The following is a 25706-nucleotide window of genomic DNA, read 5'->3' as shown; positions in this document are numbered from 1 at the left end:
CGGCTCTGTGCCTGGCAAGTCCCCTTCACACCCACTTTAGTGACCCTCACAGCGGCTCGTCCCCACAGGACACCAGAACCTGCTTCCTAGCAAGGCCACGCTGGACCCTCTGTTGCCCTAGTTGGAGGCCTTCCCACTCCATGGGAAAACGCTATCAAACGGAAAAACTGCTGACAGGGTCGTTTCTTTTATAAGGGTTTGCACTTTAAGAATTGTCAAGGACAGAGGGGACAAAAGTAACCTTTGCTTATCCTGAAATTGCACTAATAGACTTGTGAGAGAGTCATTTTGGGTGTGTGATAATCCTTGTGTGGCCCCCATGGTAAGCAAGGACCTGCCAACTGCTCCTCTGTGGGATTTTTTTTTTTTTGGCTGCGTTGGGTCTTTGTTGCCGCACGCGGGGTTTCTCTAGTTGTGGCGAGCAGGGGCTACTCTTCATTGCGGTGCGCGGGCTTCTCATTGCGGTGGCTTCTCTTGTTGCAGAGCTCAGGCTCTAGGTGCGCAGGCTTCAGTAGCTGTGGCGCACGGGTTGAGTAGTTGTGGCACACAGGCTTAGTTGCTCTGTGGCGTGTGGGATCTTCCCGGACCAGGGATCAAACTCGTGTCCCCTGCATTGGCAGGTGGATTCTTAACCACTGCGCCACCAGGGAAGTCCATAGGATTTTTTTTGTATGAGTGAAATATTAATAAAAATGTCTTGACATTTTAGTGCCCTGTATTTTATAAATACCTTTCTAAGTACATATTTCTTATGTTATTAACCCTTGCAACTGTGAGGTGGATAGAATTGACAGCAGTTTAGGGACTTCCCTGGCAGTCCAGTGGTTAGGACTCTGCGCTTTCACTGCTGAGGGTCTGGGTTCAGTCCCTGGTTGGGGAACTAAGACAAGCTGCGTGGCACGGCCAAAAAAAAAAATAAAATAAAATAACAATTGACAGCAGTTTATTTATTTATTTTTAAAATTTTATTGAAGTATAGTTGACTTACAATGTTGTATTAATTTCTTCTGTACAGCAGAGTGGCTCAGTTATACATATATATTTATATATATTCTTTTCCATTAGGGTTTGTCACAGAATATTGAATATAGTTCCCTGTGCTATACAGTAGGACCTTGTTGTTTATCCATTCTATATATAATAGTTTGCCTCTGCGAATCCCAAGCTCCCATTCCTTCCCTCCCCACCCCTGGCAACCACAAGTCTGTTCTCTATGTCTGTGAGTCTGTTTTTGTTTTGTAGATATGTTGATTTGTATCGTATTTGAGATTCCACCTATAAGTGATATCATACGGTATTTGTCTTTCTCTTTCTGACTCACTTCGCTTAGTATGGTAATGTCTAGGTCCATCCATGTTGCTGCAAATGGCATTATTTCATTCTTTTTGATGGCTGAGTAGTATTCCATTGTGTGTGTGTGTGTGTGTGTGTGTGTGTGTGTGTGTGTACGCACCACATCTCCTTCATCCATTCGTCTGTCGGTGGACGTTCAGGTAGCTTCCATGTCTTGGCTATTGTGAAGAGTGCTGCTGTGACAACACCAGTTTACAGATGAGAACAGGAGACGCAGATGTTTGCCAACATGCAGCGTATTCTAAGTGTCTCCTAGACACTCACATCGTGAGGCAGGTGCTGTTGTCAGCATGCCCCAAGCATAGTGTGGTTGCAGGGCTTGTCCAGGGTCTTGCGGCTGGTCGGCGGCAGAGAGGCTTCTCGCCCACCGTGTGGCCCCTGCTCTGGGCAGGACAGAGTTGCAGGGAAGCTGTGCTCCCCCGGGGCCACACGGCTGATCAGCGGCAGACCTTGCAGGTCTCCTGACTCCAAATCCAGGCTCTTTCCACTGCCATCGTAGACACTGCCACCTCGGGGTGAGTGCCAGCTCCTTGCATAGCTTGGGGCCCACAGAAGGCTTCAAAGGAGAGCCTATTGGTGGGTCAGGCCTGGATTTCTCGGGCAGAGCGGCCTGGGTTGGCAGCTCCTGCCATGCGTTTTCCTTCTGCAGACGAGCTCACGGTGCAGAAACAGTTGGGGGCCAGAGGATCTTCCCAGATCTTCCCAGACCAGGGCTCGAACCCATGTCCCCTGCATTGGCAGGTGGATTCTTGAACACTGCACCACCAGGGAAGCCCTATTTATTTATTTATTTTGGCTGCGCCAAGTCTTAGTTGCGGCACACGGGATCTTCATTGCTGCACGTGGGATCCTCAGCTGCAGCGTGAGGGCTTCTTAGTTGCGGCATGCATGTGGGATCTAGTTCCCCGAGCAGGGATCGAACCCGGGTCTCCCACACTGGGAGCGTGGAGTCTTACCCACTGGACCACCAGGGAAGTCCCGTGCCTCAGTTTCTTTATCTGTGAATTGGGGGTGATAACAAGAGGAACCTAGTCTCATAAGGTCATGGTGGGCATCAAGCCAGTTAATAAAGAGTTCCTAGCTCATTGTATTTGCTGTCTTATCCTTCATGCCCGAAGTGAGTCACAGCACCCCTTGGCACTGTGCCATGCCAGCTCCAAAGCTCTTGGTCATTTGCCTCCCACAACTCTTTATCATCCCGTTTTGTAGATGAGGAAACTGAGGCTTGCCAGCCCTCTGCGCTCCTCCCTCTGGGTCCAGAGCCCTTTCCCCCTCACCTGCCTATTGGCTTGACTGTGCTGGGTGCCTGTGTCGGATTCAAAGGTGCAAGAGTCTCAGATCCCGCCCCAGGGAATTTGCAGATTGGATTGAGAGAACGACTGCTTAACTAAGGTCTGTGTGCACTTCAGAAGAGCAGGAACTTGGTGGGCTGGGGTAGTCAGGGTTCACCTCTTGGCCCAGGAGGACCTGGAACTGAGACAATTTTTAATTGTTATAAAAAACACACAGCATAATATTCACCATTTAGCCATTTTTAATATACAGTTCAGAGACATTAAACGCTCAAAATGTTGTGCAGCCATCACCACCATCACCTCCAGGATTTTTTCCTCTTGTAAAACTGAAACCAGGGGCTTCCCTGTGGCGCAGTGGTTGGGAGTCTGCCTGCCGATGCAGGGGACACGGGTTCGTGCCCCGGTCCAGGAAGATCCCACATGCCGCGGAGCGGCTGGGCCCGTGAGCCATGGCCGCTGAGCCTGTGCATCTGGAGCCTGTGCTCCGCAACGGGAGAGGCCACAGCAGTGAGAGGCCCACGTACCGCAAAAAAAAAAAAAACTGAAACCGTCCCCTCTGAACAATAACCTAATTCCTCCCTCCCCCAGCCCCTGGCACCCACTGTTCTACTTTCTGCCTCTAGGAACCTGACTCCTCTGGGTGCCTTGTATAAGTGGAATCAAATATTAGTTGTCTTTTGGGGACTGGCTCATTTCACTCAGCACAATGTCCCTAAGGTTGTAGCACGGGCCACAGTGTCCTTCCTTTTGAAAGCCGAAGGCTGTTCTGCCATGTGGATCTCATGCGTCTTCTTTATCCATCACCCGTCGGTGGACACGGGCTGCTTCCACTTCCTGACCATTGTGAGTGACGCTGCTGTGAACATGGGTGTGCAAATATCTCTTCCAGGCCCTGCTTTCCATTCTTTTGGGTATATACCCAGAAGTGGGATTGCTGAATCATCTCATACATATTTTTAAACGGGCACGTGGGAGCACAGGGAAGGCTCTCAGACATAAACAAATCGTTATTAACTTTGTCCTGGTCAAGGAAAAATTCCATCAAAAAACAGTTTGTTTTGGGCTTCCCTGGTGGCGCAGTGGTTGGGAGTCTGCCTGCCGATGCAGGGGACATGGGTTCGTGCCCCGGTCTGGGAAGATCCCACATGCCCCGGAGCGGCTGGGCCCGTGAGCCATGGCCGCTGAGCCTGCGCGTCCGGAGCCTGTGCTCCGCAACGGGAGAGGCCACAGCAGTGAGAGGCCTGCGTACCGCAAAAAAAAAAAAAAAAAAAACCAGTTTGTTTTAAGTACGGATGTGAAGGAGGCCCATACTGGCAATTCACTCTAAAGCTCTGTGGAGACCACAGTCTGGGGCAGGTGAGCTCCCCTGTGGGTGCGGATTTAGGAGAATGGGGATGGAGGCCGGAGAGAGTTTGGTCAAGGTTGTGGAGCGGGTGAAGCTGGGCTGAGGACAGGCCCTGCGGCGGCAGCAGTGAGCAGAGCATCAGCCCGGGCTGGGAGCTCGGGGGCGGGTGGCCCAAGCCTGCGTCCTCAGTGGCTTTGTCAGACCCCGTCCATTCCAGCCAGGGCTCCCGTGCTCAGACAACGGCAGGAAACAACTGGCACCTCAGAATGGTAATTCAAGGAGAGTCTAATAAAGGGACGCTTGTAAAATGTGGGCAGAGTGTGGGGAACCGCTGTACTTACGGCGAGTACCAGAGGAACTGTCACCATCCCCAGGCCTGAAGGACGGAGGGTGGGAGCGGTCACTGCCGCCTGGAAACGGCTGGGGAGGGGGCTCCCTCCGGGGAGGCGTGACCGTGGTTTGAGGGCCTCGGCCAGCGCGTCCCGAACTAGAGACCCCTCCTGGGGCTCCCGACTGTCTGAACCCTGCGGGCAGCGGAGGAGACCGGGAGCCCACAGCGGGTGGGGGGCGCTGCAGGGCACAGGCTGGAGAAGACGAGGACCCACGGGGGCAGACGAAAGACTCCAGGGGCAGCAGGGCGAGAGGAGGCCCCGCTTTTCATGCTGAGTTGAAGGCGTGTTCAGCTGGGCCGTGCCCACTCCAGGCCCCTCTGCCCCTGCAGACCCTGGTCTCCAGCGTGGCGAGCTGCTGCTGCATGGGGAGGGGGCACTTGGGCTCTAAACCTCCGGCAAGTCCAGGGGCGTGCAAGCCGGGAGACGGGGGCGGCTACCTTGGCAGGAAACCCTGAGCCTCAGCATATTCTTTTGAGCATAATAACCGCATTTTATCTGCATTCTATATCCCTTCAAAAATATTTATTTTTAGTTTGGCTTTCTTGCTTATTCTGCACAATTCCAACAGCTTGTGGCCGAGGCGCTGTGGTCCCTGGAGACATGATGGGCCCTCCCTTCTCCGAGCCCTCACTCCTCCACCCCTGGTGATCCTGCCGGGGCGGTGGAGCCCTGTCGTTGGTCTGTGGATTATAGTCAGGGGCGCGCTCCGCAGCCCCCAGGGCCCCTGTGCTGCAAGGGCTCTGAGCCCGGATCGCTTCCTTGGGTTGTCAGATGTGAGATGGGCGTCTTGTGCTGGAGAAGGGGCTTGTGCGGGGGAGAGCCTTGATCGATGCAAGGACCCCCGCCAGCTTGGCCAGTCCCCTGAGGGGGCGGAGGGTCAGCCTGGCCCAGCTTCGGGGATGAGTTTTTTTACATTGAAAAACTTCTTTTTATTATCACCTCTTTTCTTCAAGTCTGTTTATATTTTTGTTGATTTGCAATCAGTGTATATATCTGTTTTTTTACTTCTACGTATCAGAAAAGCTGTCCCACTCTCACAGTCTTGGTTAATGACTGCAGTTTCACTGAGTCTAGGTGCCACGGTTGGATTTTCAGTGTTTTTCTTGGCCTGGTTGACGGGTTCACATGACGCTCTGCCTTCCTGCTGTCAGATGCTGCTGAGATGGGACGGAAGGAGCTGGAATGGGAGTGACACCCTGAGGGAGCCTCTCCTGGCCTTGGTTAGCACTGGGGACTCCTCATGGTGCTGAGCCCTCCCGACCCCTCCTGATGGCTGATCTGGTCTCGGGGAAAGCTCGTTGAGAATCCTCAAATATTTTATAAACATTTTGGGATTGGCAAAAAGCTGGGCTGTGTTTTGCCAAACACATTTGCCCTCGACTTTTTGTTTGTTTGTTTGTTTGCGGTACGCGGGCCTCTCACTGTCGTGGCCTCTCCCGTTGCGGAGCACAGGCTCAGCAGCCATGGCTCACGGGCCCAGCCGCTCTGCGGCATGTGGGATCTTCCTGGACCGGGGCTCGAACCCGTGTCCCCTGCATCGGCAGGCGGACTCTCAACCACTGCGCCACCAGGGAAGCCCTGCCCTCGACTTTTAAACTGATGCGCACTTTGAGGGAAACAGTCTGCAGCCTCTTCCCGTGTTTACTTAATTTATGCAAATGTTGTTTTCCTAGAGGCCTGGTATGTGCTATCCAAGAAGACGGGAAAACGTTTCTTTCTTACTTTAAAAAAAAAATTCTGTTTCTTAGAACTCAGGAAGTTGGGTTCTTCCAAGAGAAACTAAGCTTGACCCCAGGGCCAAAAAAAAAAAAAGTAAGTGTGAATCAGCTTGAAACTACCCAGGAGATTCTAAATCCCTGTCTACAAGATACCAGACATCTAGATGAAATTTTAAAATCTGATCGAAATCCTTAAAGTAATAAATATGACGCTCCCATGCGTTATTATTTGAATTCATCAGTCTCCTCGTCTGTGAAATGGCTCTTGGGTCTAACATTCCTTTGCTTCCGTTGATTTTCTGGTCCCTGAATTCTTCTCCAGTAGAGTCAGCTTCAGTTTGCTGTTGGAAGTGCTTATATCTGAGATGGAAACACTTTTACCTGAAAAACAGGCCCTACTGTGTCCAAGGATGGAGGATTCCTGGGCTGCTTAATCACGGTCGAGTGGTAAACATCGACCCCACAGCCAGGGTGAGAGTCAAAAGATCTGACAACTGCCCCGTTAAGAGGATGACCAGGTGCACTTGGCCGAGACCCCAGACTGCGGGGCCCTCCCTCCGTCCCAGACCTCCGCCCGCACTGTGTCTACTTAATCCACCCTTTCTGCCAAATGCCTGAATTCTGGCCCCAGGGGCCCCTCCTGCTTTGCTGTGTGCTAGCTTCTCTCCCAGATGCTCTTCCTCTTCTCCCGACAGACACGGGTACTGCGTAGACCCTTCCTTGCCTGCCACACCCAGGCTTCTGCTCTGTCGACCCTCGTCACGCTCTGTCCCAGCACGTGTCAAGCTCGACTGACTGTCCCTCCTTCTGGGCTGGCTGCTCTGTTTGAAGGCAGGGAATGTGTTTTAATTATGTCTGTTTCTGTATTTGTGTCCGGCAGCCTCTGTGACCGATGATCACACTGGGTTTCCTTAAAACAAGTTTATTCCGGCACAAGTCTGGAGGCCAGAGGTCCAAAATCAGTGTCACTGGGATGAAATCAAGGGGTTGGCAGGGCTGGGTTCCTTCTGCAACCTGTAGGGGAGAATGCCGTTGCCTTTCCAGCTTCTGATGGCTGCTGCACCCCTTGGCTTGTGGCCGCATCACTTCCATCTTCAGGGCCAGCACCTGCAAATCTCTGCTCTCTCTTCATGGTGCCTTCTCTGTGTCCTCAGATCTCCCTCTGCCTCCTCTATGTGTGTATTTATTTATTTATTTATTTATTTGGCTGTGCCGGGTCTTAGGTGTGGCATGAGGGATCTTTAGTTGCGGCATGCGGGATCTTTAGTTGCAGCATGTGGGCTCTTAGTTGCGACATGCAGGATCCAGTTCCCTGACCAGGGGTCGAACCTGGGCCCCCTGCACTGGGAACATGGAGTCTTAACCGCTGGACCACCAGGGAAGTCCCTCTGCCTCCTTCTTATAAGGATGCTTGTGATGGTGTGTAGGGCCCACCCTGATATCCAGGACAATCTCCCCGTCTCAAGATCCTTAATTAATTGCATCTATAAATGTGTCTTCTTCCAAGAAAGGTAACATTTCTAGGTTCCAGCAATTAGGACCTGCTCTCTTCGGGGCCAGAATTCTGCCTACCACAGTGTCTGTCCCCAAATGTAAGAACAGCTCACGCCTCGCGTTTACGCAGCCAGCACAGGAACACCGTGAGATAGGCATTGTCACTCTCCCCATTTCAGGTGAGGAAATCGAGGCACAGAGAGGTGAAATAAGTTGCCCATGGGCAGCCAGTCGCAGCACCAGGCTTCTAGCCCAGGCATTCTGGTTCCGAAGACCATGCCCTTGGCCTCTGTACTTCCTGCCTGTGTAACATGGGGTTTGTTGAATGACTGGGTGAATACAAACAGCTGAAAAGTTTGAAGACGACTAAAAGGAGATGACTAAGAAGGGGGAGGGAAGGAGAGGAGGGAGGAAGGATTCCAGGGCAGGCTAATTGCCCCCTGAATTGCTCCTGGCCCCCACGATTCCTGAGATTCTCCCAGACTTAAAGCATCATTTCAACACGCTAGTCACTACTGGACTTGCTGCAAACACTCGCCGCCCCCTGCTTTCTTCCCTTCCTCCCCATCTCAAACATTCTCAAAGGAAAACGGGAGCTGGCATGCCCTGCTGTGCTCACGTCTCCCGCGTTCATCTGCAGGGCACGAAAGCTATGTGACCTTCTGCCAGCTGGAGGACGAAGCCGCCTTCACGTGCAGTGCTGACTGCACCATCAGGAAGTGGGACGTGCTGACCGGGCAGTGTCTGCAGGTGTTCCGGGGACACACGTCCATTGTGAACAGGTCGGTGTGCCTGCCAGGCGGGGAGGACTCGGCCTCTCCTCCTGGTACCCGGCCGAGTCCCAGGGGACAGAGATGTAGGCTGTGGGGCCCCTGCCCTGGAGGAACTTAGCTTCCCTGGGGAACACGTGTGGACATGCGGGGAGGTGGTCTGGAGCAACAGCAGTGGAAGGACAGCAGTGTCCCCAGCGCAGCAAGCGCTAACTGCCCAGGGCTGCAGGCTGGGGGGCTGGGAGGCGGAGGTGGGGCAGGGAGGCACCACCAACACTTAGACCAGAGCCTGAAAGCCCTCCCATGGCCCTGGCAGGACAGCTGCCCCCAGCTGGGTGCAGGGAAAGGGGTTGGAGGCTACAGCTCCCACCGAGGGAACAAATTCCACAGGAAATGGCTTAATTGGTACCTGATGGTGGACTGTGGGCTCGGAGGAGGGGCAGAATGGGGATTGTTCTGAAGAGGGAGTCGAGGGTGTTTTTAAACCTCTCCTTTCCCTGTTGCTGTTGAAGATACCCCAGACCCTCCTTCTCATGGAGGTTTGAATTTTTGCAAAATGTATTGAGTTTGGGTCTGAGCTGAGCCATGGAAATTCCTTGGTGATCAGATCAATTGGACACTATCTCTGCAACTTGGGGCCCGTCGCAAACTCCTGAGGGAGTGCCCGGTATGAGCAGGCGTCTGGGCACCGGGGCCCTCGTGACCTCACTGGCCAGGAAGGGCAGCTGCCCGGGCAGCAAACTAAGCAGGGAAAGGGCCCAGTGCAGGCGGGCGTTGGCGGGGTAGGGGGCAGGGACGGAAGGATGTTCTCAGCCAGAGGGGATGCTGGCAGTGTGAGCTTTGTGGAGCCTGGGTCCAGGTGGGACCCGTCCGGCCTAATGTTCCAGCACACGGTGGGTGGAAGCGGTGGGTCAGCCCGATCATTAACTGCCCGGAGTACCAGCTGCCTGTAGACGGAACGGTGCTCCCACAGGGCGGGAACAGGGGAGCATCGCTGAGCAGAGAGGCACAAGGGTCATGTTGGCTCGATGGTTCTGAGTGGGGAAGGACCCCAGTGGGGACCCCATAGAGCTCTGCCCCAGCCCCTGCCTCCTGCAGCTGAGCTTTTATCCCCCCTACACCCCTTAGATAGAGCAGGCGAGGCCCGGGGTCCTGGGAGACCAGCCAGCACCACGCAGGCCGGGGTGGAGGAGGGCTGGAACTGGGACCCGTATTTCAGCTCTTGCTGGCCTCTTCCACACTCTTTCTTGAGAAAGAAGTTTGTGACTGAGGAGAAGTGTGGGCCTGGGGCGCCTCCTCTAGTGAGGCTGTGAGCGGCCGGAAGGGCTGACAGAGGATGGAGTGGGTGGAAGAAAGCCACATCTCAGGTGACCAGCCGGCCCTCCGGTTGTACCTGGAAACGAATCAGTGGCTCCTCAAAAGTAAATCTGGACAATTAAGGCTAGAAATGATGCTCTGCCGGGTGTAGACTCTCCCGAGTGCACACATGTTCACACACAAGTACACATATGCGCTCATGCACACACACACGTGCGCGCGCACACACACACACACACACACACACACACTGCTTTTGAGCAGTTGGCTGTTCTAAACATCTCTGGGTGCATATTTGCATTATTAAGTAACTGCTCACAAATGCGTGATGGCCCTGAGGTGAGAACATGGGCTACACTTCTCGTGTTTTCAGAGCCAGGCCAGGTGTGTGAGCTTCTGGGGGCACCGGCCCGGCCTGGCGTCCCTGCCGTCACAGGCCACACCCAGCAGGACTCGGGCCCCCAGAGCATCACCCGAGGCACCAGGTCGACACTTTCCTTTAGAAACACACATGTGGTGAATACCGTACCTCCTGGCATTAGGGAAGAAGCCATCAGTAGAAAGTGTGCGTTTCTTGTGCTGCATCCTTAATGACTTGCGGGAAGTGAGAACCGCCCAGAGGTGAGAGGCCGCGGAAGGAAGGTCTGCTCTGTTCCGTGTCCATCTTTCCTCCTGCCCGTGCTAGGCTCCCAGGCAAGACCTTTTAAAAGACGGGTGCCTCTGAGACTGAGATGGGGGTCCTGACCCCTCTGTGGCCACACAGACGACACGTCCCATTCCAGGTTCAGCCCGCAGCCCTTTGGGGGTGGTGTGTAAATTAGGGTCCACCCTCATGCCCTTTGAAGTTATACACAGAGTTCTATGCTAGAGACAGATGTGTATTTTCTGCAGAGAAAGTCTTAGCATACATCAAAATGAGAATAGGAGTCATGAATAGTTACTGTTTGGCAGGCTCTGCTCCCCCCCCACCCCGCCCCGCCGCCCCCTCGTGGGCTCTCCTGGCTCCCTCACTGTTCCCCTGCTGCAGGGAGCCTCAGATTCCTCAGCCTTGAGATTTTCTCAGACTTGGGGCTCCCAGTCACTGGGACCATTCATTCTTCTCACCCATCACCTGGGCTCGTTGAACACATAAGACGCCAGCCTGCCGGGCAGCCCTGCGCGCTCTGACCCCTGACCCTTCCCCTCTTGCCACCAGGATCCTGGTCGCCAACAACCAGCTCTTCAGCAGCTCCTACGACCGGACAGCTCGAGCCTGGAGTGTGGACAAGGGGCAGGTGGCCCGGGAGTTCCGGGGCCACCGCAACTGTGTGCTGACTCTAGCCTACTCTGCCCCCCAGGACCTCCCTGGGGCTCCGTGCACGGAGGAGGCCGTGGCCAGGGGGCTCCTGGTGACGGGCAGCACGGATGGCACGGCCAAGGTCTGGCAGGTGGCCAGTGGCTGCTGCCACCAGACACTGCGGGGCCACACAGGTGCCGTGCTCTGCCTGGTGCTGGCCACACCTGGCCGCACGGCCTTCACTGGAAGCACAGATGCCACCGTCCGAGCCTGGGACATCCTGAGTGGGCAGCAGCTGCGTGTGTTCCAGGAGCACCAGGGCTCCGTCATCTGTCTGGAGGTGAGGCCGGCCTGGCTGCCAGGGAGGCCCCTGGCTCCTCCTCTGAGCTGCCGCCCCACCCAGGGTACCAGTCAGCTCAGGCTGTGGAACAAAGTACCACTGACTGGGCAGCTTAAACAGCAGAGATTGATTGGCTCACAGCTCTGGAGGCCGGAAGTCCGAGATCAAGGTGTCAGCAGGGTTGGTTTCCTCTGAGGCCTCTCCCCTCGGCTGGTAGACGGCCATTCCCCTGGTGTCCTCACACCGTCTTCCCTCTGCTTCCAGATTCCCTCTTCTCGTAAGGACACCAGTCATACTGGATGAGGTTCCGCTCTAATGCCCTCATTTTAACTGAATTACGTCCTTAAAGGCCCTATTTCCAAATACAGTCACATTCACAGATACCAGGGTTAGGGCTGTTGCCAACACATGGATTTTGGTTTCCGTCCGTGTGAAGTGAGGATTACGTCTACGCACAAACCGTGGTCCATAATTCCTAAATCCAAAAGTTGAAAAAAGGAAGGTTTTCTTAGGCTTTTGGCATCAAAACTCATTTCGATATGAGGCTGGTTGTCATTAAGTTTAATCTCACTTCCTGGGACTACGTGTACCTCTGCTGTGGAAACACGAGTGTGTTCCTCAAATCCAAAAACTCCCGAAACACAGCGGCCAAGGTTTGGATTAGGGATTACGGACATGGAGCTGTGCCCACCCCGGGTTGTCGTGAGGATTTAGTGAGTTGACAGCGGACGCAGTGCCTGCCGCAGAGCCTGTTCTTGACGCCCGTCAGCCTGTGATACTGTTGCTATGAGGCATGCGTTGCTATGAGGATGTGTGGCCTGCACTTGGCGGGCATGTCTGCAGCATATGGTCCCTCCCTCTATCTAGGTATTAGGGTCTGGATGCTCCTGGCCCGGGTCGTGGCCACAGCCCTTTCCCTTCTCCAGGCCAGTTCCCACACCCGAGGTGAGCAGGTTGGGGTGCAGTGCTCGGAGGCACCGAGCCTCTGGGGAGCCACTGATGAAGCGATGGGGGTGGCCTCAAGGTGACAGGAAGCAGTGTGTGGCAGTCCCCTGGAGAGCCAGGCCAGGAGGCCCGTTTTGGGTTCTCGAGGTGAAGGGCAGCCCTAGGGCCCCAGGACCAGTGGAGTAGAGAAGGGCTCCACTTTGCTTGGACAGAATCATCTCTGGCCCCTGGTGAACGGCAGAGGGCCCATGTTTGGTTGGATAAACTGCATTTTTCTAGTGATGGGGGCAGGGCGGTGGATTGGTTGTTACTGAGCTAAGAGTTGGCCACCTGGTTTCTTTTTCTTTTTTTTTTTTTTAACTTTGATTTTTTAAAAAAATTTTTATTGGAGTAGAGTTGATTTACAATATTGTGTTAGTTTCAGGTGTGCAGCAAAGTGAATCAGTTATGCATACACATATGTCCACTCTTTTTTAGGTTCTTTTCCCATCTAGGCCATTACAGAGTCCTGAGTAGAGTTCCCTGTGCGCTACAGCAGGTCCCTAAGCCACCCGGTATCTGATCCCGGGATTTGGGGAGGCAAAGGGAGGACCAGCAGGCACCTGGGAGGCAGCGCTGTGTGTGATGGGGAGAGGTGTGCAGGGGGCAGTGGGGACACATCCTGGGCGGGGCATGGGGGGCGGGCTCTGGGTTCCTGAGGATACGCGGGGTCTCTGGGCTCAGTCTCCTGGTACCGCCCAGGGGCAAGTCCGTCTCCCATGTTGGAGTCAGCCTGCAGGGCGTGGAGCCCAGCGTCGCACACAGCAGTGGGAGTGAATGTGCCCGGGAGCAGAGCTGGTGGGAGCCCGGGCCTCTGCAGGAGGGTACTCAGGAGACCGTGAGCAGCTCGAAGGCCAGGCCAGCTCGTAGTGTGGGATGCCACTGGGGTGGGGTGGGGAGCTCCCAGAGTGAAGTCAGTGTTGTTCCCATGAGCACACACCGGGGTCTGTCCAGGATGGGTCCCAGGTGGGGGTGGGGTGGGGGGAGGGCCCTGCTGGGCGGTGGGATGGGGTCGGGGCGGGGTGAGGGTGGGCACAGTGCAGTGTGTGGAGGCCCCTGGGGTCAGAGTTGGAAGGAGGCAGGGCCCGCGCTGTCGGCTTGGGCGGGGAGGGTCGCCGCCAGCGTCCGGAGCAGCGGGCCCCTTGTAGAGGCCGGTCCTAAAGCAGAGCCTGAAGGGACGGGCACAAAGGCAGCACACGCGCTGGCGCCGCGGCAGCAGTGGCGCTTGACTCAGGAAACACGCGGTTATTTGGTGTGTTGGTTAGTTGCTTCATTAGCTGTTACGTCACAGCCTGCTTCGCCCCGCAGCGGGACTGAGGCAGAAAAGCCCCCGCTTTTCAGAGTAGTTGGGGGATAAGATTCTGCTCGATAAGGTCCAGGGCCACCATCTCCACAGTAGATGGCCTGGCGCCTTCCCGAGAAACGGAGGACCTGCCGACTCCCGGCCGTCCAGGCTTCCTTTGCTTTGATATGACGTCCCCTGAGAGGGGGCCACAAGGGCCCCTGTAGCTTGGATGCTGTATCGTCGCGTCTCCCTGCTGTGTTTCCCCGGTACAAACTCAGACCTAGGTTACCGTGACTTGGGAGACGCATGTGTGGGTGACCTTTGGGTGTGCTGGCCTTGCCCGCTTTCCAGAGTCCCTCCCTCTCCCCACCGTGGGGTCGGGGAAGACCCTTCCCCCCCCCCTCTGCCTCTTTAATAGGAGGGCTTCCCCACATTCCCCCCCGCCATCAGAAACTTGCAGGGCCCCCTGCCAGTCTCGGCCCCAGCCCGTGAGACCCTGGCGACGTGGGGCGTCCCTGGGACCCTGCTGTCACCGCTGGGCTGAGTGTGAAGCACAGCACAGAGTCGGGGGCGCCACCCCCCGCCCCTGCTCACCTTACCTTCTCCAAATAGGTGGCCCTCGGTTCACGTCTGCACGTCTGTTTCCTTCCTCTGTCCCTTTCCTGCACGTCCACATGCAGGTTGAGCCACCTAAGCCAGGGAAGGATCTCTCCTTGGGGAGCTCCCAGAATTCCGACCCCCCCCCCAGCTTGGCGAGCGGTGGGCTGCCTTCCCAGACGCCCTGCAGAGGCAGGCAGGGTTCCCGGGGGTCTGGAGACCCGGGATGATTCTGTGAGCCCTGCGGCCTGGCCTCTGGCGTTGTTTAGGGAGGAAGCACTCGTGCCGGCAGGTGGAGAGTGAGGGCGTTGTCATCCGTGGTTTCCCGTTAGGCTGAGTATGAGGTGTCCGCTGGGATCCCGGGGGGCCTGTTGCATGGAGCTGCGGTGTTTACACCGTCCCTGGGAAACAGGTCAGGCCCTTTTGTGTGTTGAGATAAACTTGGGGGCCACCTTTTCAGAGGCTGGGGAGAAGAGAGGAAGCTCACAGAGCTATGCAGCCTCCTATGCCCGTCTCCGAACCATTGGCCCGTGTGGATGAGGTACCCACTGCAGCATCCTGCCTCCTCCTTGCAGGCCTGCGGCCCACTCTGAACTTTCCGGGAGCTGAGGCGAGGCCCAAGAAATCGGCCAAGCCCTGGGGGGCCTCTGCCTTTCCTCTTCACTGTGGGATGTGTATCCAGGGTCAAGCACGTGAACCCCAGAGGGTTCCAGAAGCCAGGTGAGGGCAGAGCAGGAGTGCACAGGCCTCCTACGGAGAAGGTGGGCCAGAGCAGAGGTGAGGGCTCACTTCCAAGTAACAAACTCAAGGTCAAGCCCGCTGACCACCGAGGGGGACCGCTTCTTTACCCCTGCTCTTTGGAGGGGCTCCAGGGTCTAGGCTCAACCGGGAGGGTCCTTGTGAAGAAGGAGAAAGTGGAGACTCTTTCCTGTCCCTTCATATTTTTAAATTTTTAGTTATGAAACATTTCAAACAAAGTATAGCAAACGGTAAAAGGGACACCTATGTACCCACCTTTGAAATGAGATATTAAAATAAACATTTCCAGTACAGCCAGAGAGGGACAGGAAAGGCTCTGCCAGGTGTGGGGCAGCCCAAGGGCTCGGGGCATGCACCTGCCCGTCTGCAGCATCGTCAGGCCCTCCGTTCTTTTCCTACAAAACACTGTCCTGCCAAAGCCCGAGGGGCTGGAGCAGAGATTGCTGTTGCCTTTTAGGGATACGTACCAGCTCCCGGGTTAGATCAGGCTGCGTGCATTATTGAATTTATCCTCACGGCCACCTGTAAGGGTGATGATTTTTTCTCATTTTGTACATGAGAAGACAGAGGCTCAGAGTGGGCGAACAATTTGCCCAAGGTCTCACAGCTGGTAAAGGGCAGAGACAGGATTTGAACCCAGGACTGAGCATGCAACCTGTGCTTTTAACAAGCAGCTTTCATAAGGTGTGTCTGGGCCCATACCGTGCTGGAGTTGGGGAGCCTCTTCCGACAGGAGGCTGAGTGCCCGGAGCCTGGCTGTGCTCTGCACCTGGCCCTCTGCTCACCACGTGGCCCAGCTGCTTCTTTCCCGCTGCCCTGTGCGTGGCCTGTCGTGAGTGGAGGGGAGGGCGAGGCCGCACCCCTGGGGCCGCAGCAGCAGAGCCCCAGGCCTGCCCTCTGCTTGGGTGGATCACACGCAGGGAGATGGCCCATAAGCCCCGTCCCGTCCTCTCGGAGCTGCCTTGGCTGCTGGGAGGGAGTCCTGCTGGACTGGCCCTTGTGACTCGCCCAGTCAGGGTCTGTCCTGCTTTCCCCATCTGCCTTGAGCCTCTCTGGTCTCCGCGGGCTGCCCTGCTGCTCCCCGTGGGTGTCCTTTCAGGAAACCAGCCAAAGCACGCAGTGAGGTGTCCGCCCGCTTATCAGCCTCGGGGCTCAGGATCTGTGCTTTGAAAGTGTGCTGCTTTTTAAGCACGTGCGCCAGGCCCTGCGTCGTCAGGACACCCGCTATGCGCAGGAGGCGTCTTCCCTTTGTCTCGGCCGCTGTGGACGCTCAGTGCCTCCTTCACGGGGCCGGGCAGACAAAGCTGCAGAGGCCGAGTGGCCTAGATGTGCCACTGGGGTCTCCATCTCATAGGCTGCCCATACCCACTCCCCTTATTATAGGTCTGGGAGCCTCAGTGGGTAGTTTGGAGAGTGTGGTCCCTGGAGGTCTGGGGCTGCCTCTGGGAGTGACACTTGGTGGGGGGACAGTCGAAACACTGGGGGCCAGTGGCAATCGGCCTGGGGGGCAGGATGCAGACAGTGCTGGGCAGCATGAGGAGGGGTCCTGGAGGGTGGCTTTCCCCCAAAAGATGAGGGGGGATCAGCACAGAGAGGACTTGTAAAGGTATGTGCCCAAGGATCTCAGGGCACAGCGAGGACACGTGTGCACCTGGGGAAGCTGGGCCACATTCAGGCTCCAGGCACAGGGCTGACGGGGGCGCCCCGAAGGCCGAGAGCAGGTGGGGATGCCAGGCAGGTCCCCCTGCCCTTCTCGATGGTGGTGCAGACGGAGGGAGGACTGGGCGATGTTCTGCAGAAGCCCTCGGGTGTGCGGACATCGCACGCGGCTCTGTCCTCAGGGAGTGGACCAGCAGCGGGAGAGGCCAGAAGCCAGGCTCCATTGGCTGGGCCAGTCGTAACCCCAGTAGGACCGGAGGGCGGGGCCTGAGAGACGCAGGCCAGGCCTGTCGCCCACTTGGTCCGCCCTCAGCCTCTGCCTCCAAGAGGTATACGTGTCCCTCGAGATTCCACCCCCTCTGCCGTAGCGATTGGCCCAAGGCCAAGTTTGACCTGTGCTGTGGCTGTGGGGTGGAAAGATGCACTGGGCCAGAGTCCTATTCTCCGGGATTTAAACTGGGAAGTAATATGGGGAAACTGAGTCAGCTGTGGGAATTGGAGTGGAAAGTGGCCAAGATGGGTAGGTAGTGTGAGCTCGAGCTAGGAGGACTTGGGGTGAGTTAAGGATGCCCATTCCAGGGGCTTCCCTGGCGGTCCAGGGCTTAGGACTCTGCACTTCCACTGCAGGGGGCACGGGTTCGATCCCTGGTCGGGGAACTAAGATCCCGCAAAACAAACTAGGCCCACCGCCTGCTGCCCCTGGGAGAAGGACCTCATCTTTCCTAAGCCTCCAGCGGCCCCTGGGCCCCAGCGGCGTCCTGGATGGCTGTCTCGGGGGCTTGTAGCCTGCCCTCCTCTTCCTGGGCCCTGCAAAGTGGGAGGAGGCCTGGTGCCATCAGCCAGCTAACGGCAGCTGAGTACCCCACTCCGCCAGCTTTCGGTTCTCGTCCGTGTCTCCGATAACCAGAGGTGCTGTGCTTGTCGGGAGCTCTCTGGGCTGCGTGGTGTTTGCTGTAGGGAAATTTGCAGAATTATTTCAATTGTCTCTGGGCTTCCCTCACGCTAGTACCCTGTCCCTCTTGGCAGGGGTGCTCCTGGGAGGGGGGCTTCCTCATGCCCTTCCCTTGTCTCCCAGGCCCTTTCCTAACCTCCTGCAACGCCAAGAAGGGGTGTGAATGCCACTTCAGCTGGCAACGGCGAGCGGGAAGTGGGGGAACCTGTGTCCAGGGGCAGGACCCCATGATGGCCCCTGGGTGTCCAGCTCCGGTCCCAGCAGAGGGCTACCTTACACACACTGCGGTCAGTCAGGTTACTTCTAGAGCTTTCTCCTATCTCCCTTCCCCAAGCAGAAGTCCAGTGTGAAAGCCCTGCCCTGGGTGCCCTTTTCTCAGCTGGAACAGTACCAGGGAACCGAAGTAGCTACAGGTGGAGTCACATTGACCTTCCCGGGGGCCAAGCTGTAGGAAACTGCTGAAGAGAGACACCTGGCAGTAGTAGCAGCAGTGCTGGCCGACATTTTCTGGTCCTTGCTCTTAGGGTGCTGAGCGCTGTACGGTCGTGTCCGAGCAGCACGGAAGGGTCTGGCGTGATCCTTGTCTGCGGGTGAAGCCGCTGAGAGCAGAGTCACTGACTTGGCCAAGGGCCAGTCAGGATCTGAAGCCGGGTCTGCCTGAGCTACACGGCCCTGAGGGGAAGAGAGGAGCATGGTGACCTTGGGTGCTGGAGTGGGTAGTGGTGGGGGGCGACCCAGGGGCAGGGGCATTTCTGGCTTGTCCACAGTGTCTCCACTGAGACCTGCACGTGCCCCTCTCCACGTTCCACAGAGAGAGGTTTGGAGGGGCTTCCGGGGTGCCCCCTACGGTCAGCGGTACCCGTGTCCGGTGCCGACCCTCCCTTCCGCCCCCCCCGCCCCCAGCTGGTGAACCGGCACGTGTACTCGGGCAGCGCCGACAGGACGGTCAAGTGCTGGCTGGCAGACACGGGCGAGCGTGTGCGCACGTTCGCGGCCCACAGACACAGCGTGAGCGCCCTCAAGTACCACGCGGGCACCTGTAAGTGACCCCGCCCTCCCCGTAGCCCCAGCCTGCCTGTCCCCTTCACGCCCCGCCCCCCAGCACATCCGCTGTTGCCCAGACCTCTCTGCACTCTTCCCTCTTTGAGCCTCAGCTGCCACTCCGTTTGGTCAGCGGCCAAGGGCGGCGGCTGTGGCCCCTCAGTGCACGTGTTTGTTCCTCCAGCAAAAGAAGTTCCAAATAAGGGTGTAGGGGCTCCTTCCCACCTTCACCCCGCTAGGACGTGCAGCGACCTGCTTGTTCAGAGGACCTCAGGTCAAGAGCAGGCCTCAAGGACACATTCTAATTCTCGAAACAGTGACACCACTTAACTCCAGTCAGACTTGAGGGCCACATGGGTTTGGCTTCACTCGGCATTAGGTTTGACTACAGATAAGAGAAGGTCCAGATGACGGATTTATATGAGATAGTGGTTTATTTTTCTCTGAGGTAGAAGAATTTCAGAGGCTGGCGGTCTAGGCTGGAATGGATGGCTCCACAAAGTTGTTAGACACCCAGGTTCATTTTTTCACTTCACTTCATCATCCTTAGCATGTATCGGCCATCTTTAAGGGGGGGGCCTCATGGTTCAAGATAGCTGCTGGAGCTCCAGCCATCATCCGTTTTAGGCAGGCAGGAAGAAGAGGGAAGGGCAAAAGGTTGTGTCTCCTAGATGAGTAGGCCCCTTTAAAGATCCTTCCTGGAGACTCCACCCAAAGACTTCTGCATACATCTCTCTGACCATTGCCTGCAAAAGAGACAGAATAATAAAAACCCTTATCTGGGGATACTGCCACCAGGATTAATCAGGGTTATTTTGGAAAGAAAGAAGGGCAGTGTGGCTTACTGGGTAGTCAGCAAGCTCTCTGCCCCACCGGTCTCAAACTGTCACACATCTGGGCTTTCCTGGCTCTGTCCAACTAGCCAGTTGTTTACACCCCAGACACATGCAGAAGACAGGCACTGTTCTGGGGAAGCAAAACCCACAACCTCACCACACCTACATGGGAGTGGGGCTCCCAGGTTCCTGGACATCTCTTTCCTAAAACGATCCCCAATGTTATATTTTGCCATCAGCGTCCTCTCTCTCTCTCTCTCTCTCTCTCTCTCTCTCTCTCTCTCACACACACACACACACACACACACACACACACACACACACACACACACACACCTACCTGCAGCAGGAAGCCAGCCCCCCTAGGCGAAGCTGAGCCTGAGAACCATCTTCCTAGCACAGCAGTGAGGGAGCAGACTGGGGTGGGGGAGGAGCCACAGTGGAAAATTCAAGTTGACTTCACAGCACAGGTGTTAGATGAAGATAGAATGGATTTCCGAAAATAGAGCATGAGATGCCCTCAGGATTTAGGTGTCTGACGCAGAAAAATGATTTTTTTCCTGTTCCTGTGTCCAAGCCTGTAAGTGTGATTATGGCTCTGCTCCTGTTGGGGACCTCTAATTTAAAGAGAAGAACGTTGCCCAGAGCGCCTCCCCGTGGCAGAGGCTGGGATGAAACCTGCCGCTGCAGCAAATCCCACAGACCGTACCTGCTGCCCGCTGTTAAGGAACTTGGTCCTTGGTCTTTGCCAACAGGCTACAGGATGATCAGACCTAATTCTGGACCCTCTTCCCACCCTCAGGATGCCCAGTAACCACAGTGCATTGGTGGAGGGGAAGGCAGGAAAGGAGCTGAAGAGAACGAGAAATGAAACTTTCCCTCCAAGTCCACATTCACTAGTAGCTTTAGCAGCAAACCTGGGACTAGGCAGGTGACACAGGAAATGGGATAAGGAATAGACACCCCAAGGACAGGGAGCCCCCAGGGGGTGCTTACGGTGGCTCACTCACGCTGCTGGGTGGCTGTAGCAGACGCTATGGGTACCACGCTCAGGGGCACTTCCCGCTGTGGCACCTGAGGTCCTCTGCCCGAGGGTGTTTTCCTGTGAGGCAGGTCATGGGAGGGCTGGGAATTGACGGATAAGTAGCCCAGTGTCCTTGTCCCTGGGTGGAACAACTCTGAGACGCGGTCCGCCCCTTCTCCCAAGGGCCCCCAGCGGTTACCTGCTCCCTTAAACACCTGCATGGGAGTCCTTCCTTCCTGTTTCTCTCCCCACTTCCTGCAATGCCCTGCCAGATGAACTGTTTGCACTCGAAACCTAGCGTCAGGGTCAGCTTCTGGGAGAACCCGGGCTAAGATGGTAAGTGGACCAGGGAGTTTCTCTGGCCAGTGCCATCAGTGTGGTCCCTGACCAGCAGTATCAGCATTACTTGGAATTGGCTAGACATGCAGGTTCTCAGGCCCCACCCCAGACCTCCTTAAATCAGAAACTCAGGTGGGCCCAGCCTGCCCTCGGGAGTTTGAGAACCCTTGGACTAAGTTATAATGTAGGAAAAAGCCCAAGGGAGGCAGAATTGGGAGGTTCCCCCTGGGAGAGGTTGGGCAGGGGCCCTCTAGTGAACCCCGGAGGCGCTGGGTTGTGTTTGGAGGGCCAAGTTCATTACTGAGGAGGGGGAGGAATGAGTTTCTGGTTGGTCCTTGCCCCAAGAGGCTGCTCAGACGGTGGGGGGAGGGAGGGATGACCCCCCGAGGCAGGGGCTTCAGAGCTGCTAGAAACACCTGGCAGGGAAGCTAAGCTTCACCAAAGGTTTCCACCAAATGGCCTGAGAGTAGGAAGCTGGGCTCAGGTGGTACTCGGGACGGGTGGAAGCACCTGGAAGGACTTGGCAGGCTGACCTGAAGCCCAAGGGCGGTGGGGCAGCCGAAGTCCTGCAGAGCCGGCTGCAGCCCACAGAGGGCGCCTCCGGGACCCTGGGCGTCACCCTGAACTCACAGGAAAGTACTGAGATAGGGAAGGTGCCGCCTCCTTCCTTTCAAGGGGCTTCTGCTGTTTCCCATTTGCAATTATGACATCCCTGGGAGGCGAGCGGATGGGTCCCAGAGAGGGTTCCCGGCACTCTCCCCGCCCTGTCCATCCACGCCCCCCGCCCTGCGGAGTCCCGAGGGGACGAGGGCTCTCGGGCGGGAGGCAAGTTGCGCCGTGTGTTCACAGTGTTCACGGGGAGCGGGGACGCCCGCGCGCGCGCCTTCGACGCCCAGTCTGGAGCGCTGCGGAGGGTGTTCCGCGGCCACGCCTTCATCATCAACTGCATCCAGGTAGGCGCTTCAGCTCTCTCCGGGGGCCCGGGGCTGGTTGGCTGAGCGAGGGCGAGCCCGCCTGCGCTTCTGCCTCGGAGGGGAAGTGGGGAGGGGGCGGCCAGGCAGCAGCGCTCCCCCGCGGGCAGAGCCTCCCCGGGGCCGAGGCCCCCTGGGCTGAGCCTTCCCCATCAGGCGGCCTGGGCGTTCGCGGCTCACGCCGAGGCCCGGGCCGCCGCTGGCCCGAGGCAGGGCGTGGCCTGCACCTACGTGACTCCGTAGCTGCGGGGAGGCGCGGGGTTGGGGGCCGGTGGCGCACCCCCTCCAGCGCCGCCCACGCCCCGCGCCCGCAGGTGCACGGCCAGGTGCTCTACACGGCCTCGCACGACGGCGCGCTGCGCCTCTGGGACGTGCGCGGCCTCCCGCGCGCCCCGCCGCTGCGTCCCGCCGCTCCCAAGCGCAGCCTCTCGCGCCTCTTCAGCAACAAAGTGGGCTGCGCCGCCGCCGCTCCCCTGCAGCCGGCCTGAGACGCCCCGACCGGCCGCCCACGGACCCGCGGAGGGAACGCGGCTGTCGGCACCGGGGGCTCCGAGGGCAAGGACCGGGGCGGCGGTGGTGCCTGTCCTCCGCTTCCGCTGACTTCCGAAGCCCTCGCCAGGCCGCCCGTGGGAAGTCCATGCCTGCTCGCCACCGCGTCCCCAGCCCGCCTCTCGGTCCCCACCCCCTTCGGCCAGAGCCCCTGCGGAGCCCAGCCCTCAGCCTGCTCTCCGGCCCTCCCGGGACCCTCCCGACTCTTAGGGTGTCCAGCCCCACGGTCCCGGCGCCCGAGGTCCTCCGAGGCCAAGCCTTTCCTGCGGAGCGAAGCGGACCCTTCAGAAAGCCACAGACCAGGCCTTCCTGGCGGTCCAGTGGTTAGGGCTCCGCGCTGTCACTGTCGAGGGCCCGGGTTCGATCCCTGGTCGGGGAACTAAGATCCCACAAGCCGCGCGGCGCGGCCAAAGAAAAAAAGCCGCAGACTGTCGTTATTTTGGCAAATTGTCCATTTGTGAAGAACCAAAATACAGGTCCTTAACAGTGCTCTGCAACACGTCGTCTTTTGTTCTGCCCACGGTGTCCCAGCCCCATCTCAGAGGGAGAAGATGTGCCGGGAAGCAGGGGCCTCACACTCGCCTGGGCCTGGCCCCCTGGGGTGAAATGAGGGGCTGTGGCCTCACAGCCCCTCCAGTGTCACAGCAGCGCCACTGGGGTGGGGAGTGGCATGGGAGAGGCCAGGCTCCTCAGCTGCCTGGGTGACAGCGGGGACCCACTGCTGCTCCCGCCGGAATCGAGGAGGCTCTTTCTCTCAGGTGTGGAGCAGAAGGGCTCCCGCACAGGGGCCAGCTCCGCGCCCCGCGTGGTGAAGGCCCTGGAGGTGTACACAGGAGGCAGCTGGAGTACCTGCCCGGAGGGGATGAAGGGGGAAGTGGGGCTCAGACCCTAAGAGGCCCTGAGGGGAGCCGCCCCCAGCAGCCCCTCTTACACCGGGAGGGGCCCACGTTCCGCACCCACAGGGCCCTCCATGCCAGGCCCTGGCTGGCTCCCCGCCCCGTGCAGGAAGAGGAAACGCTGCAGAGGGCAGTGTCTGCCCTTGAGAGCTCAGCGTCTAGCCAAGGACAAGCCTCCCCGGGCAGAGGCAGACCTTTATGCAGAGGTGGGTGCGCCAGTGTCTTCACGCAAGATGCGCGGCAGGACGGGCTTCACCTGCTCGCTGGGGTGCCGAGGTCCATGCCTGATGGGTGGATCCCACCCCCTTGGGAACAGGTACAGGGTATTGCCACCAGGGGCGGTAGAAAGGGTTGCATACCTCTGTGATGGGCTCTAGGCCCGACCCCCAAACGCTGGGAACCCAGGGGCCTCGCCAGGAAAACAGCCTGGCTGGTGAGAAGAACCCGCAGAAGCGGCATCACCCAGCTTTCTTTGGGTGGGGCTCAGCACAGAGTACAGGTGAGGGGTTCCACGTGCGCGGCCTGTCGTGTCTGGGAGCGCTCACTTCCTAGCGGTTCTTCTCCAGGGCTCGAGGCTGCGGTTACAACGGCAGGCCTACCCCGAGGGGCTTTCGGGGGAGCTGAAGTGCACTTCAGGGAGGGCAGGCAGAGAGAACCACCTTGAGTACCTGCGCCGATTCAGTCACCTTCTCAGTCGGCTGTGCTGACAGAGGCAGTCCGAGTAACCAGACTCTCTCGCTCCTTGGTGCCACAGCTCTCGCTAGCAGGGCAGGCAGCTTATCCAGCCACTGGGGGCAGATCCTAAAATGGCTGCTGCATTCGTTTTCTCCAGCCTGCCTCTCCCAGAGAAAGAGTAAGAAGTGAAAAACCGCTAATTTGCATTTATATAGCGTGACATATTTGGGTAAATTTTATTTCCGTAATTTTCTTGTCTATCTTTGGTTTTGGCATCAGGGTGATGGTGGCCTCATAGGATGAGTTTGGAAGTGTTCCTTTCTCTGCAGTGTTTTGGAAGAGTTTCAGAAGGCTAGGTGTTAGCTCTTCTCTAAATGTTTGGTAGAATTTGCCTGTGAGGCCATCTGGTCCTGGACTTTGGTTTGTTGGCAGTTTTTAAAATCACAGATTCAATTTCAGAACTTGTAATTGGTCTGTTCATATTTTCCATTTCTTCCTGGTTCAGTCTTGGGAGATTGTACCTTTCTAAGAATTTGTCCATTTCTTCTAGGTTGTCCATTTTATGGCTGTATAGTTGCTTGTGGCAGTCTCTTATGGTTCTTTGTATTTCTGCAGCTTTTCGTCATTTCTAATTTTACTGATTTGGGCCCTCTCCCTTTTTTTCTTGATGAATCTGGCTAAAGTTGTATCAATTTTGTTGGGTAATTTTTATTCCAGTAACACAGAGGGCTTTGCTAGATGTTGAGGATATAAAGACCAGATAACCACAAGATGTTTCTTTGCCTTTGATGATACAGTCTTGCCTCTGATAAATACCTTCAGTTGGGTAGGGGAAGGACAGGAAGTACTTATAGGACATATGGGCAGGAAAACAAGGACAGGACATGGCAGTGTCACCAGAGTCAAGAGCAGACAGAAATTCATAAAAGTGATGGGCATCAGATCTGACCGAGTGCAGCACGTTCTCGCCACAGCCTCCCGTCGTTGACCCCATCGGCCTCACAGGCCTGTGCGTGCCATTCCTGCTCAGAGCCCTCTCACGGCCCTGGTATTCACCACTCAAGTCTAGACCCCCGCCTGCCTTTCAGGGTGCTTTGTAGTTGTACTCGGCAATCCTTCCAGCCTTGATCTCTTCCCCCAGCACACCCTCTCTGGTGGGTCTAGAACAGCCCCTGCGACCCCATGAATGTGGCACACTCAGCTCCTATATCATTTGTCCCAGGTCTGGAATGTCCTTTCCCTCTGACTCTCCAAGGAGAACCCCCCCCAAACCCATCTCCCCTGTGACTTCAGGCTCAGCACACTCCCTCCTGTGTAACAGCATTTTCATCACAAATGTCCTTTGCTCCTTCTCTTGCATTCCAGAGCAGGGAGTGACACTCAGTCGCCACCTGTCAAGTTTCATACAACCAGCTAGAGGAAGAGCCAGGACGGAAGCCCGTCTCCCAGTGCGTGGGGAGGGTATAGCCCGCACTGTCCCAAGCTCAAGAACTGGCTTCTCTGTGCCTCTTCATAGGAAAATGGAGCACTAGACCTGCTAGTGTGGCTTGAATGCCCTAGCCTTTTCCAAGATCATTAGGAAGCACTTTGGGAAGCTAGAAGCCACACCTGGCCCAAGCCCAGGGCAGTAACTTGTTAGCCAGAAGCTGCAACCGAGGCCCCCAATCCAAGTCTGACATGGTCTCAAATGAGGCTAGAAACCCCTCATCGCCTCGGCCCTCGGCCGCTTCCAACGCTGAGGAAGCAAACCCCGCCTCCCCGACTCAGTCTCCCCTCCCCCACAGGCCCAGCGCCTTTGTACACTTCATCTTTTAACAACAGACATCGATGGTGCTTTTG

The 25706-nt window shown here is 56.9% G+C and overlaps 1 protein-coding gene across 4 annotated transcripts in view; it reads left to right on the top strand.

The window, feature by feature from the left end:
• Positions 1-25706, top strand: part of WDR86 (WD repeat domain 86) — a 37280-nt gene that overhangs the window by 3053 nt on the left and 8521 nt on the right. For 2 of the 4 annotated variants that reach the window (XM_029233321.1, XM_029233322.1), the window contains exons 3-7: positions 8238-8379; positions 10880-11300; positions 18440-18575; positions 21626-21729; positions 22062-22785. In XM_029233321.1, coding sequence (XP_029089154.1) covers positions 8238-8379; positions 10880-11300; positions 18440-18575; positions 21626-21729; positions 22062-22235 — 977 coding nt within the window. In that variant the 3' untranslated portion in view covers positions 22236-22785. Of the gene's footprint in view, positions 1-8237; positions 8380-10879; positions 11301-18439; positions 18576-21625; positions 21730-22061; positions 22786-25706 lie in introns of those variants that run through there. The other 2 variants (XM_029233324.1, XM_029233323.1) reach the window with 1 other exon arrangement.

This window comes from Monodon monoceros, unplaced genomic scaffold (genome assembly GCF_005190385.1).
Source record: "Monodon monoceros isolate NGI ecotype Baffin Bay Population unplaced genomic scaffold, NGI_Narwhal_1 Super_Scaffold_2, whole genome shotgun sequence".
Lineage (NCBI taxonomy): Eukaryota > Metazoa > Chordata > Mammalia > Artiodactyla > Monodontidae > Monodon > Monodon monoceros.
This window is presented reverse-complemented; position numbering and strand designations above follow the sequence as displayed.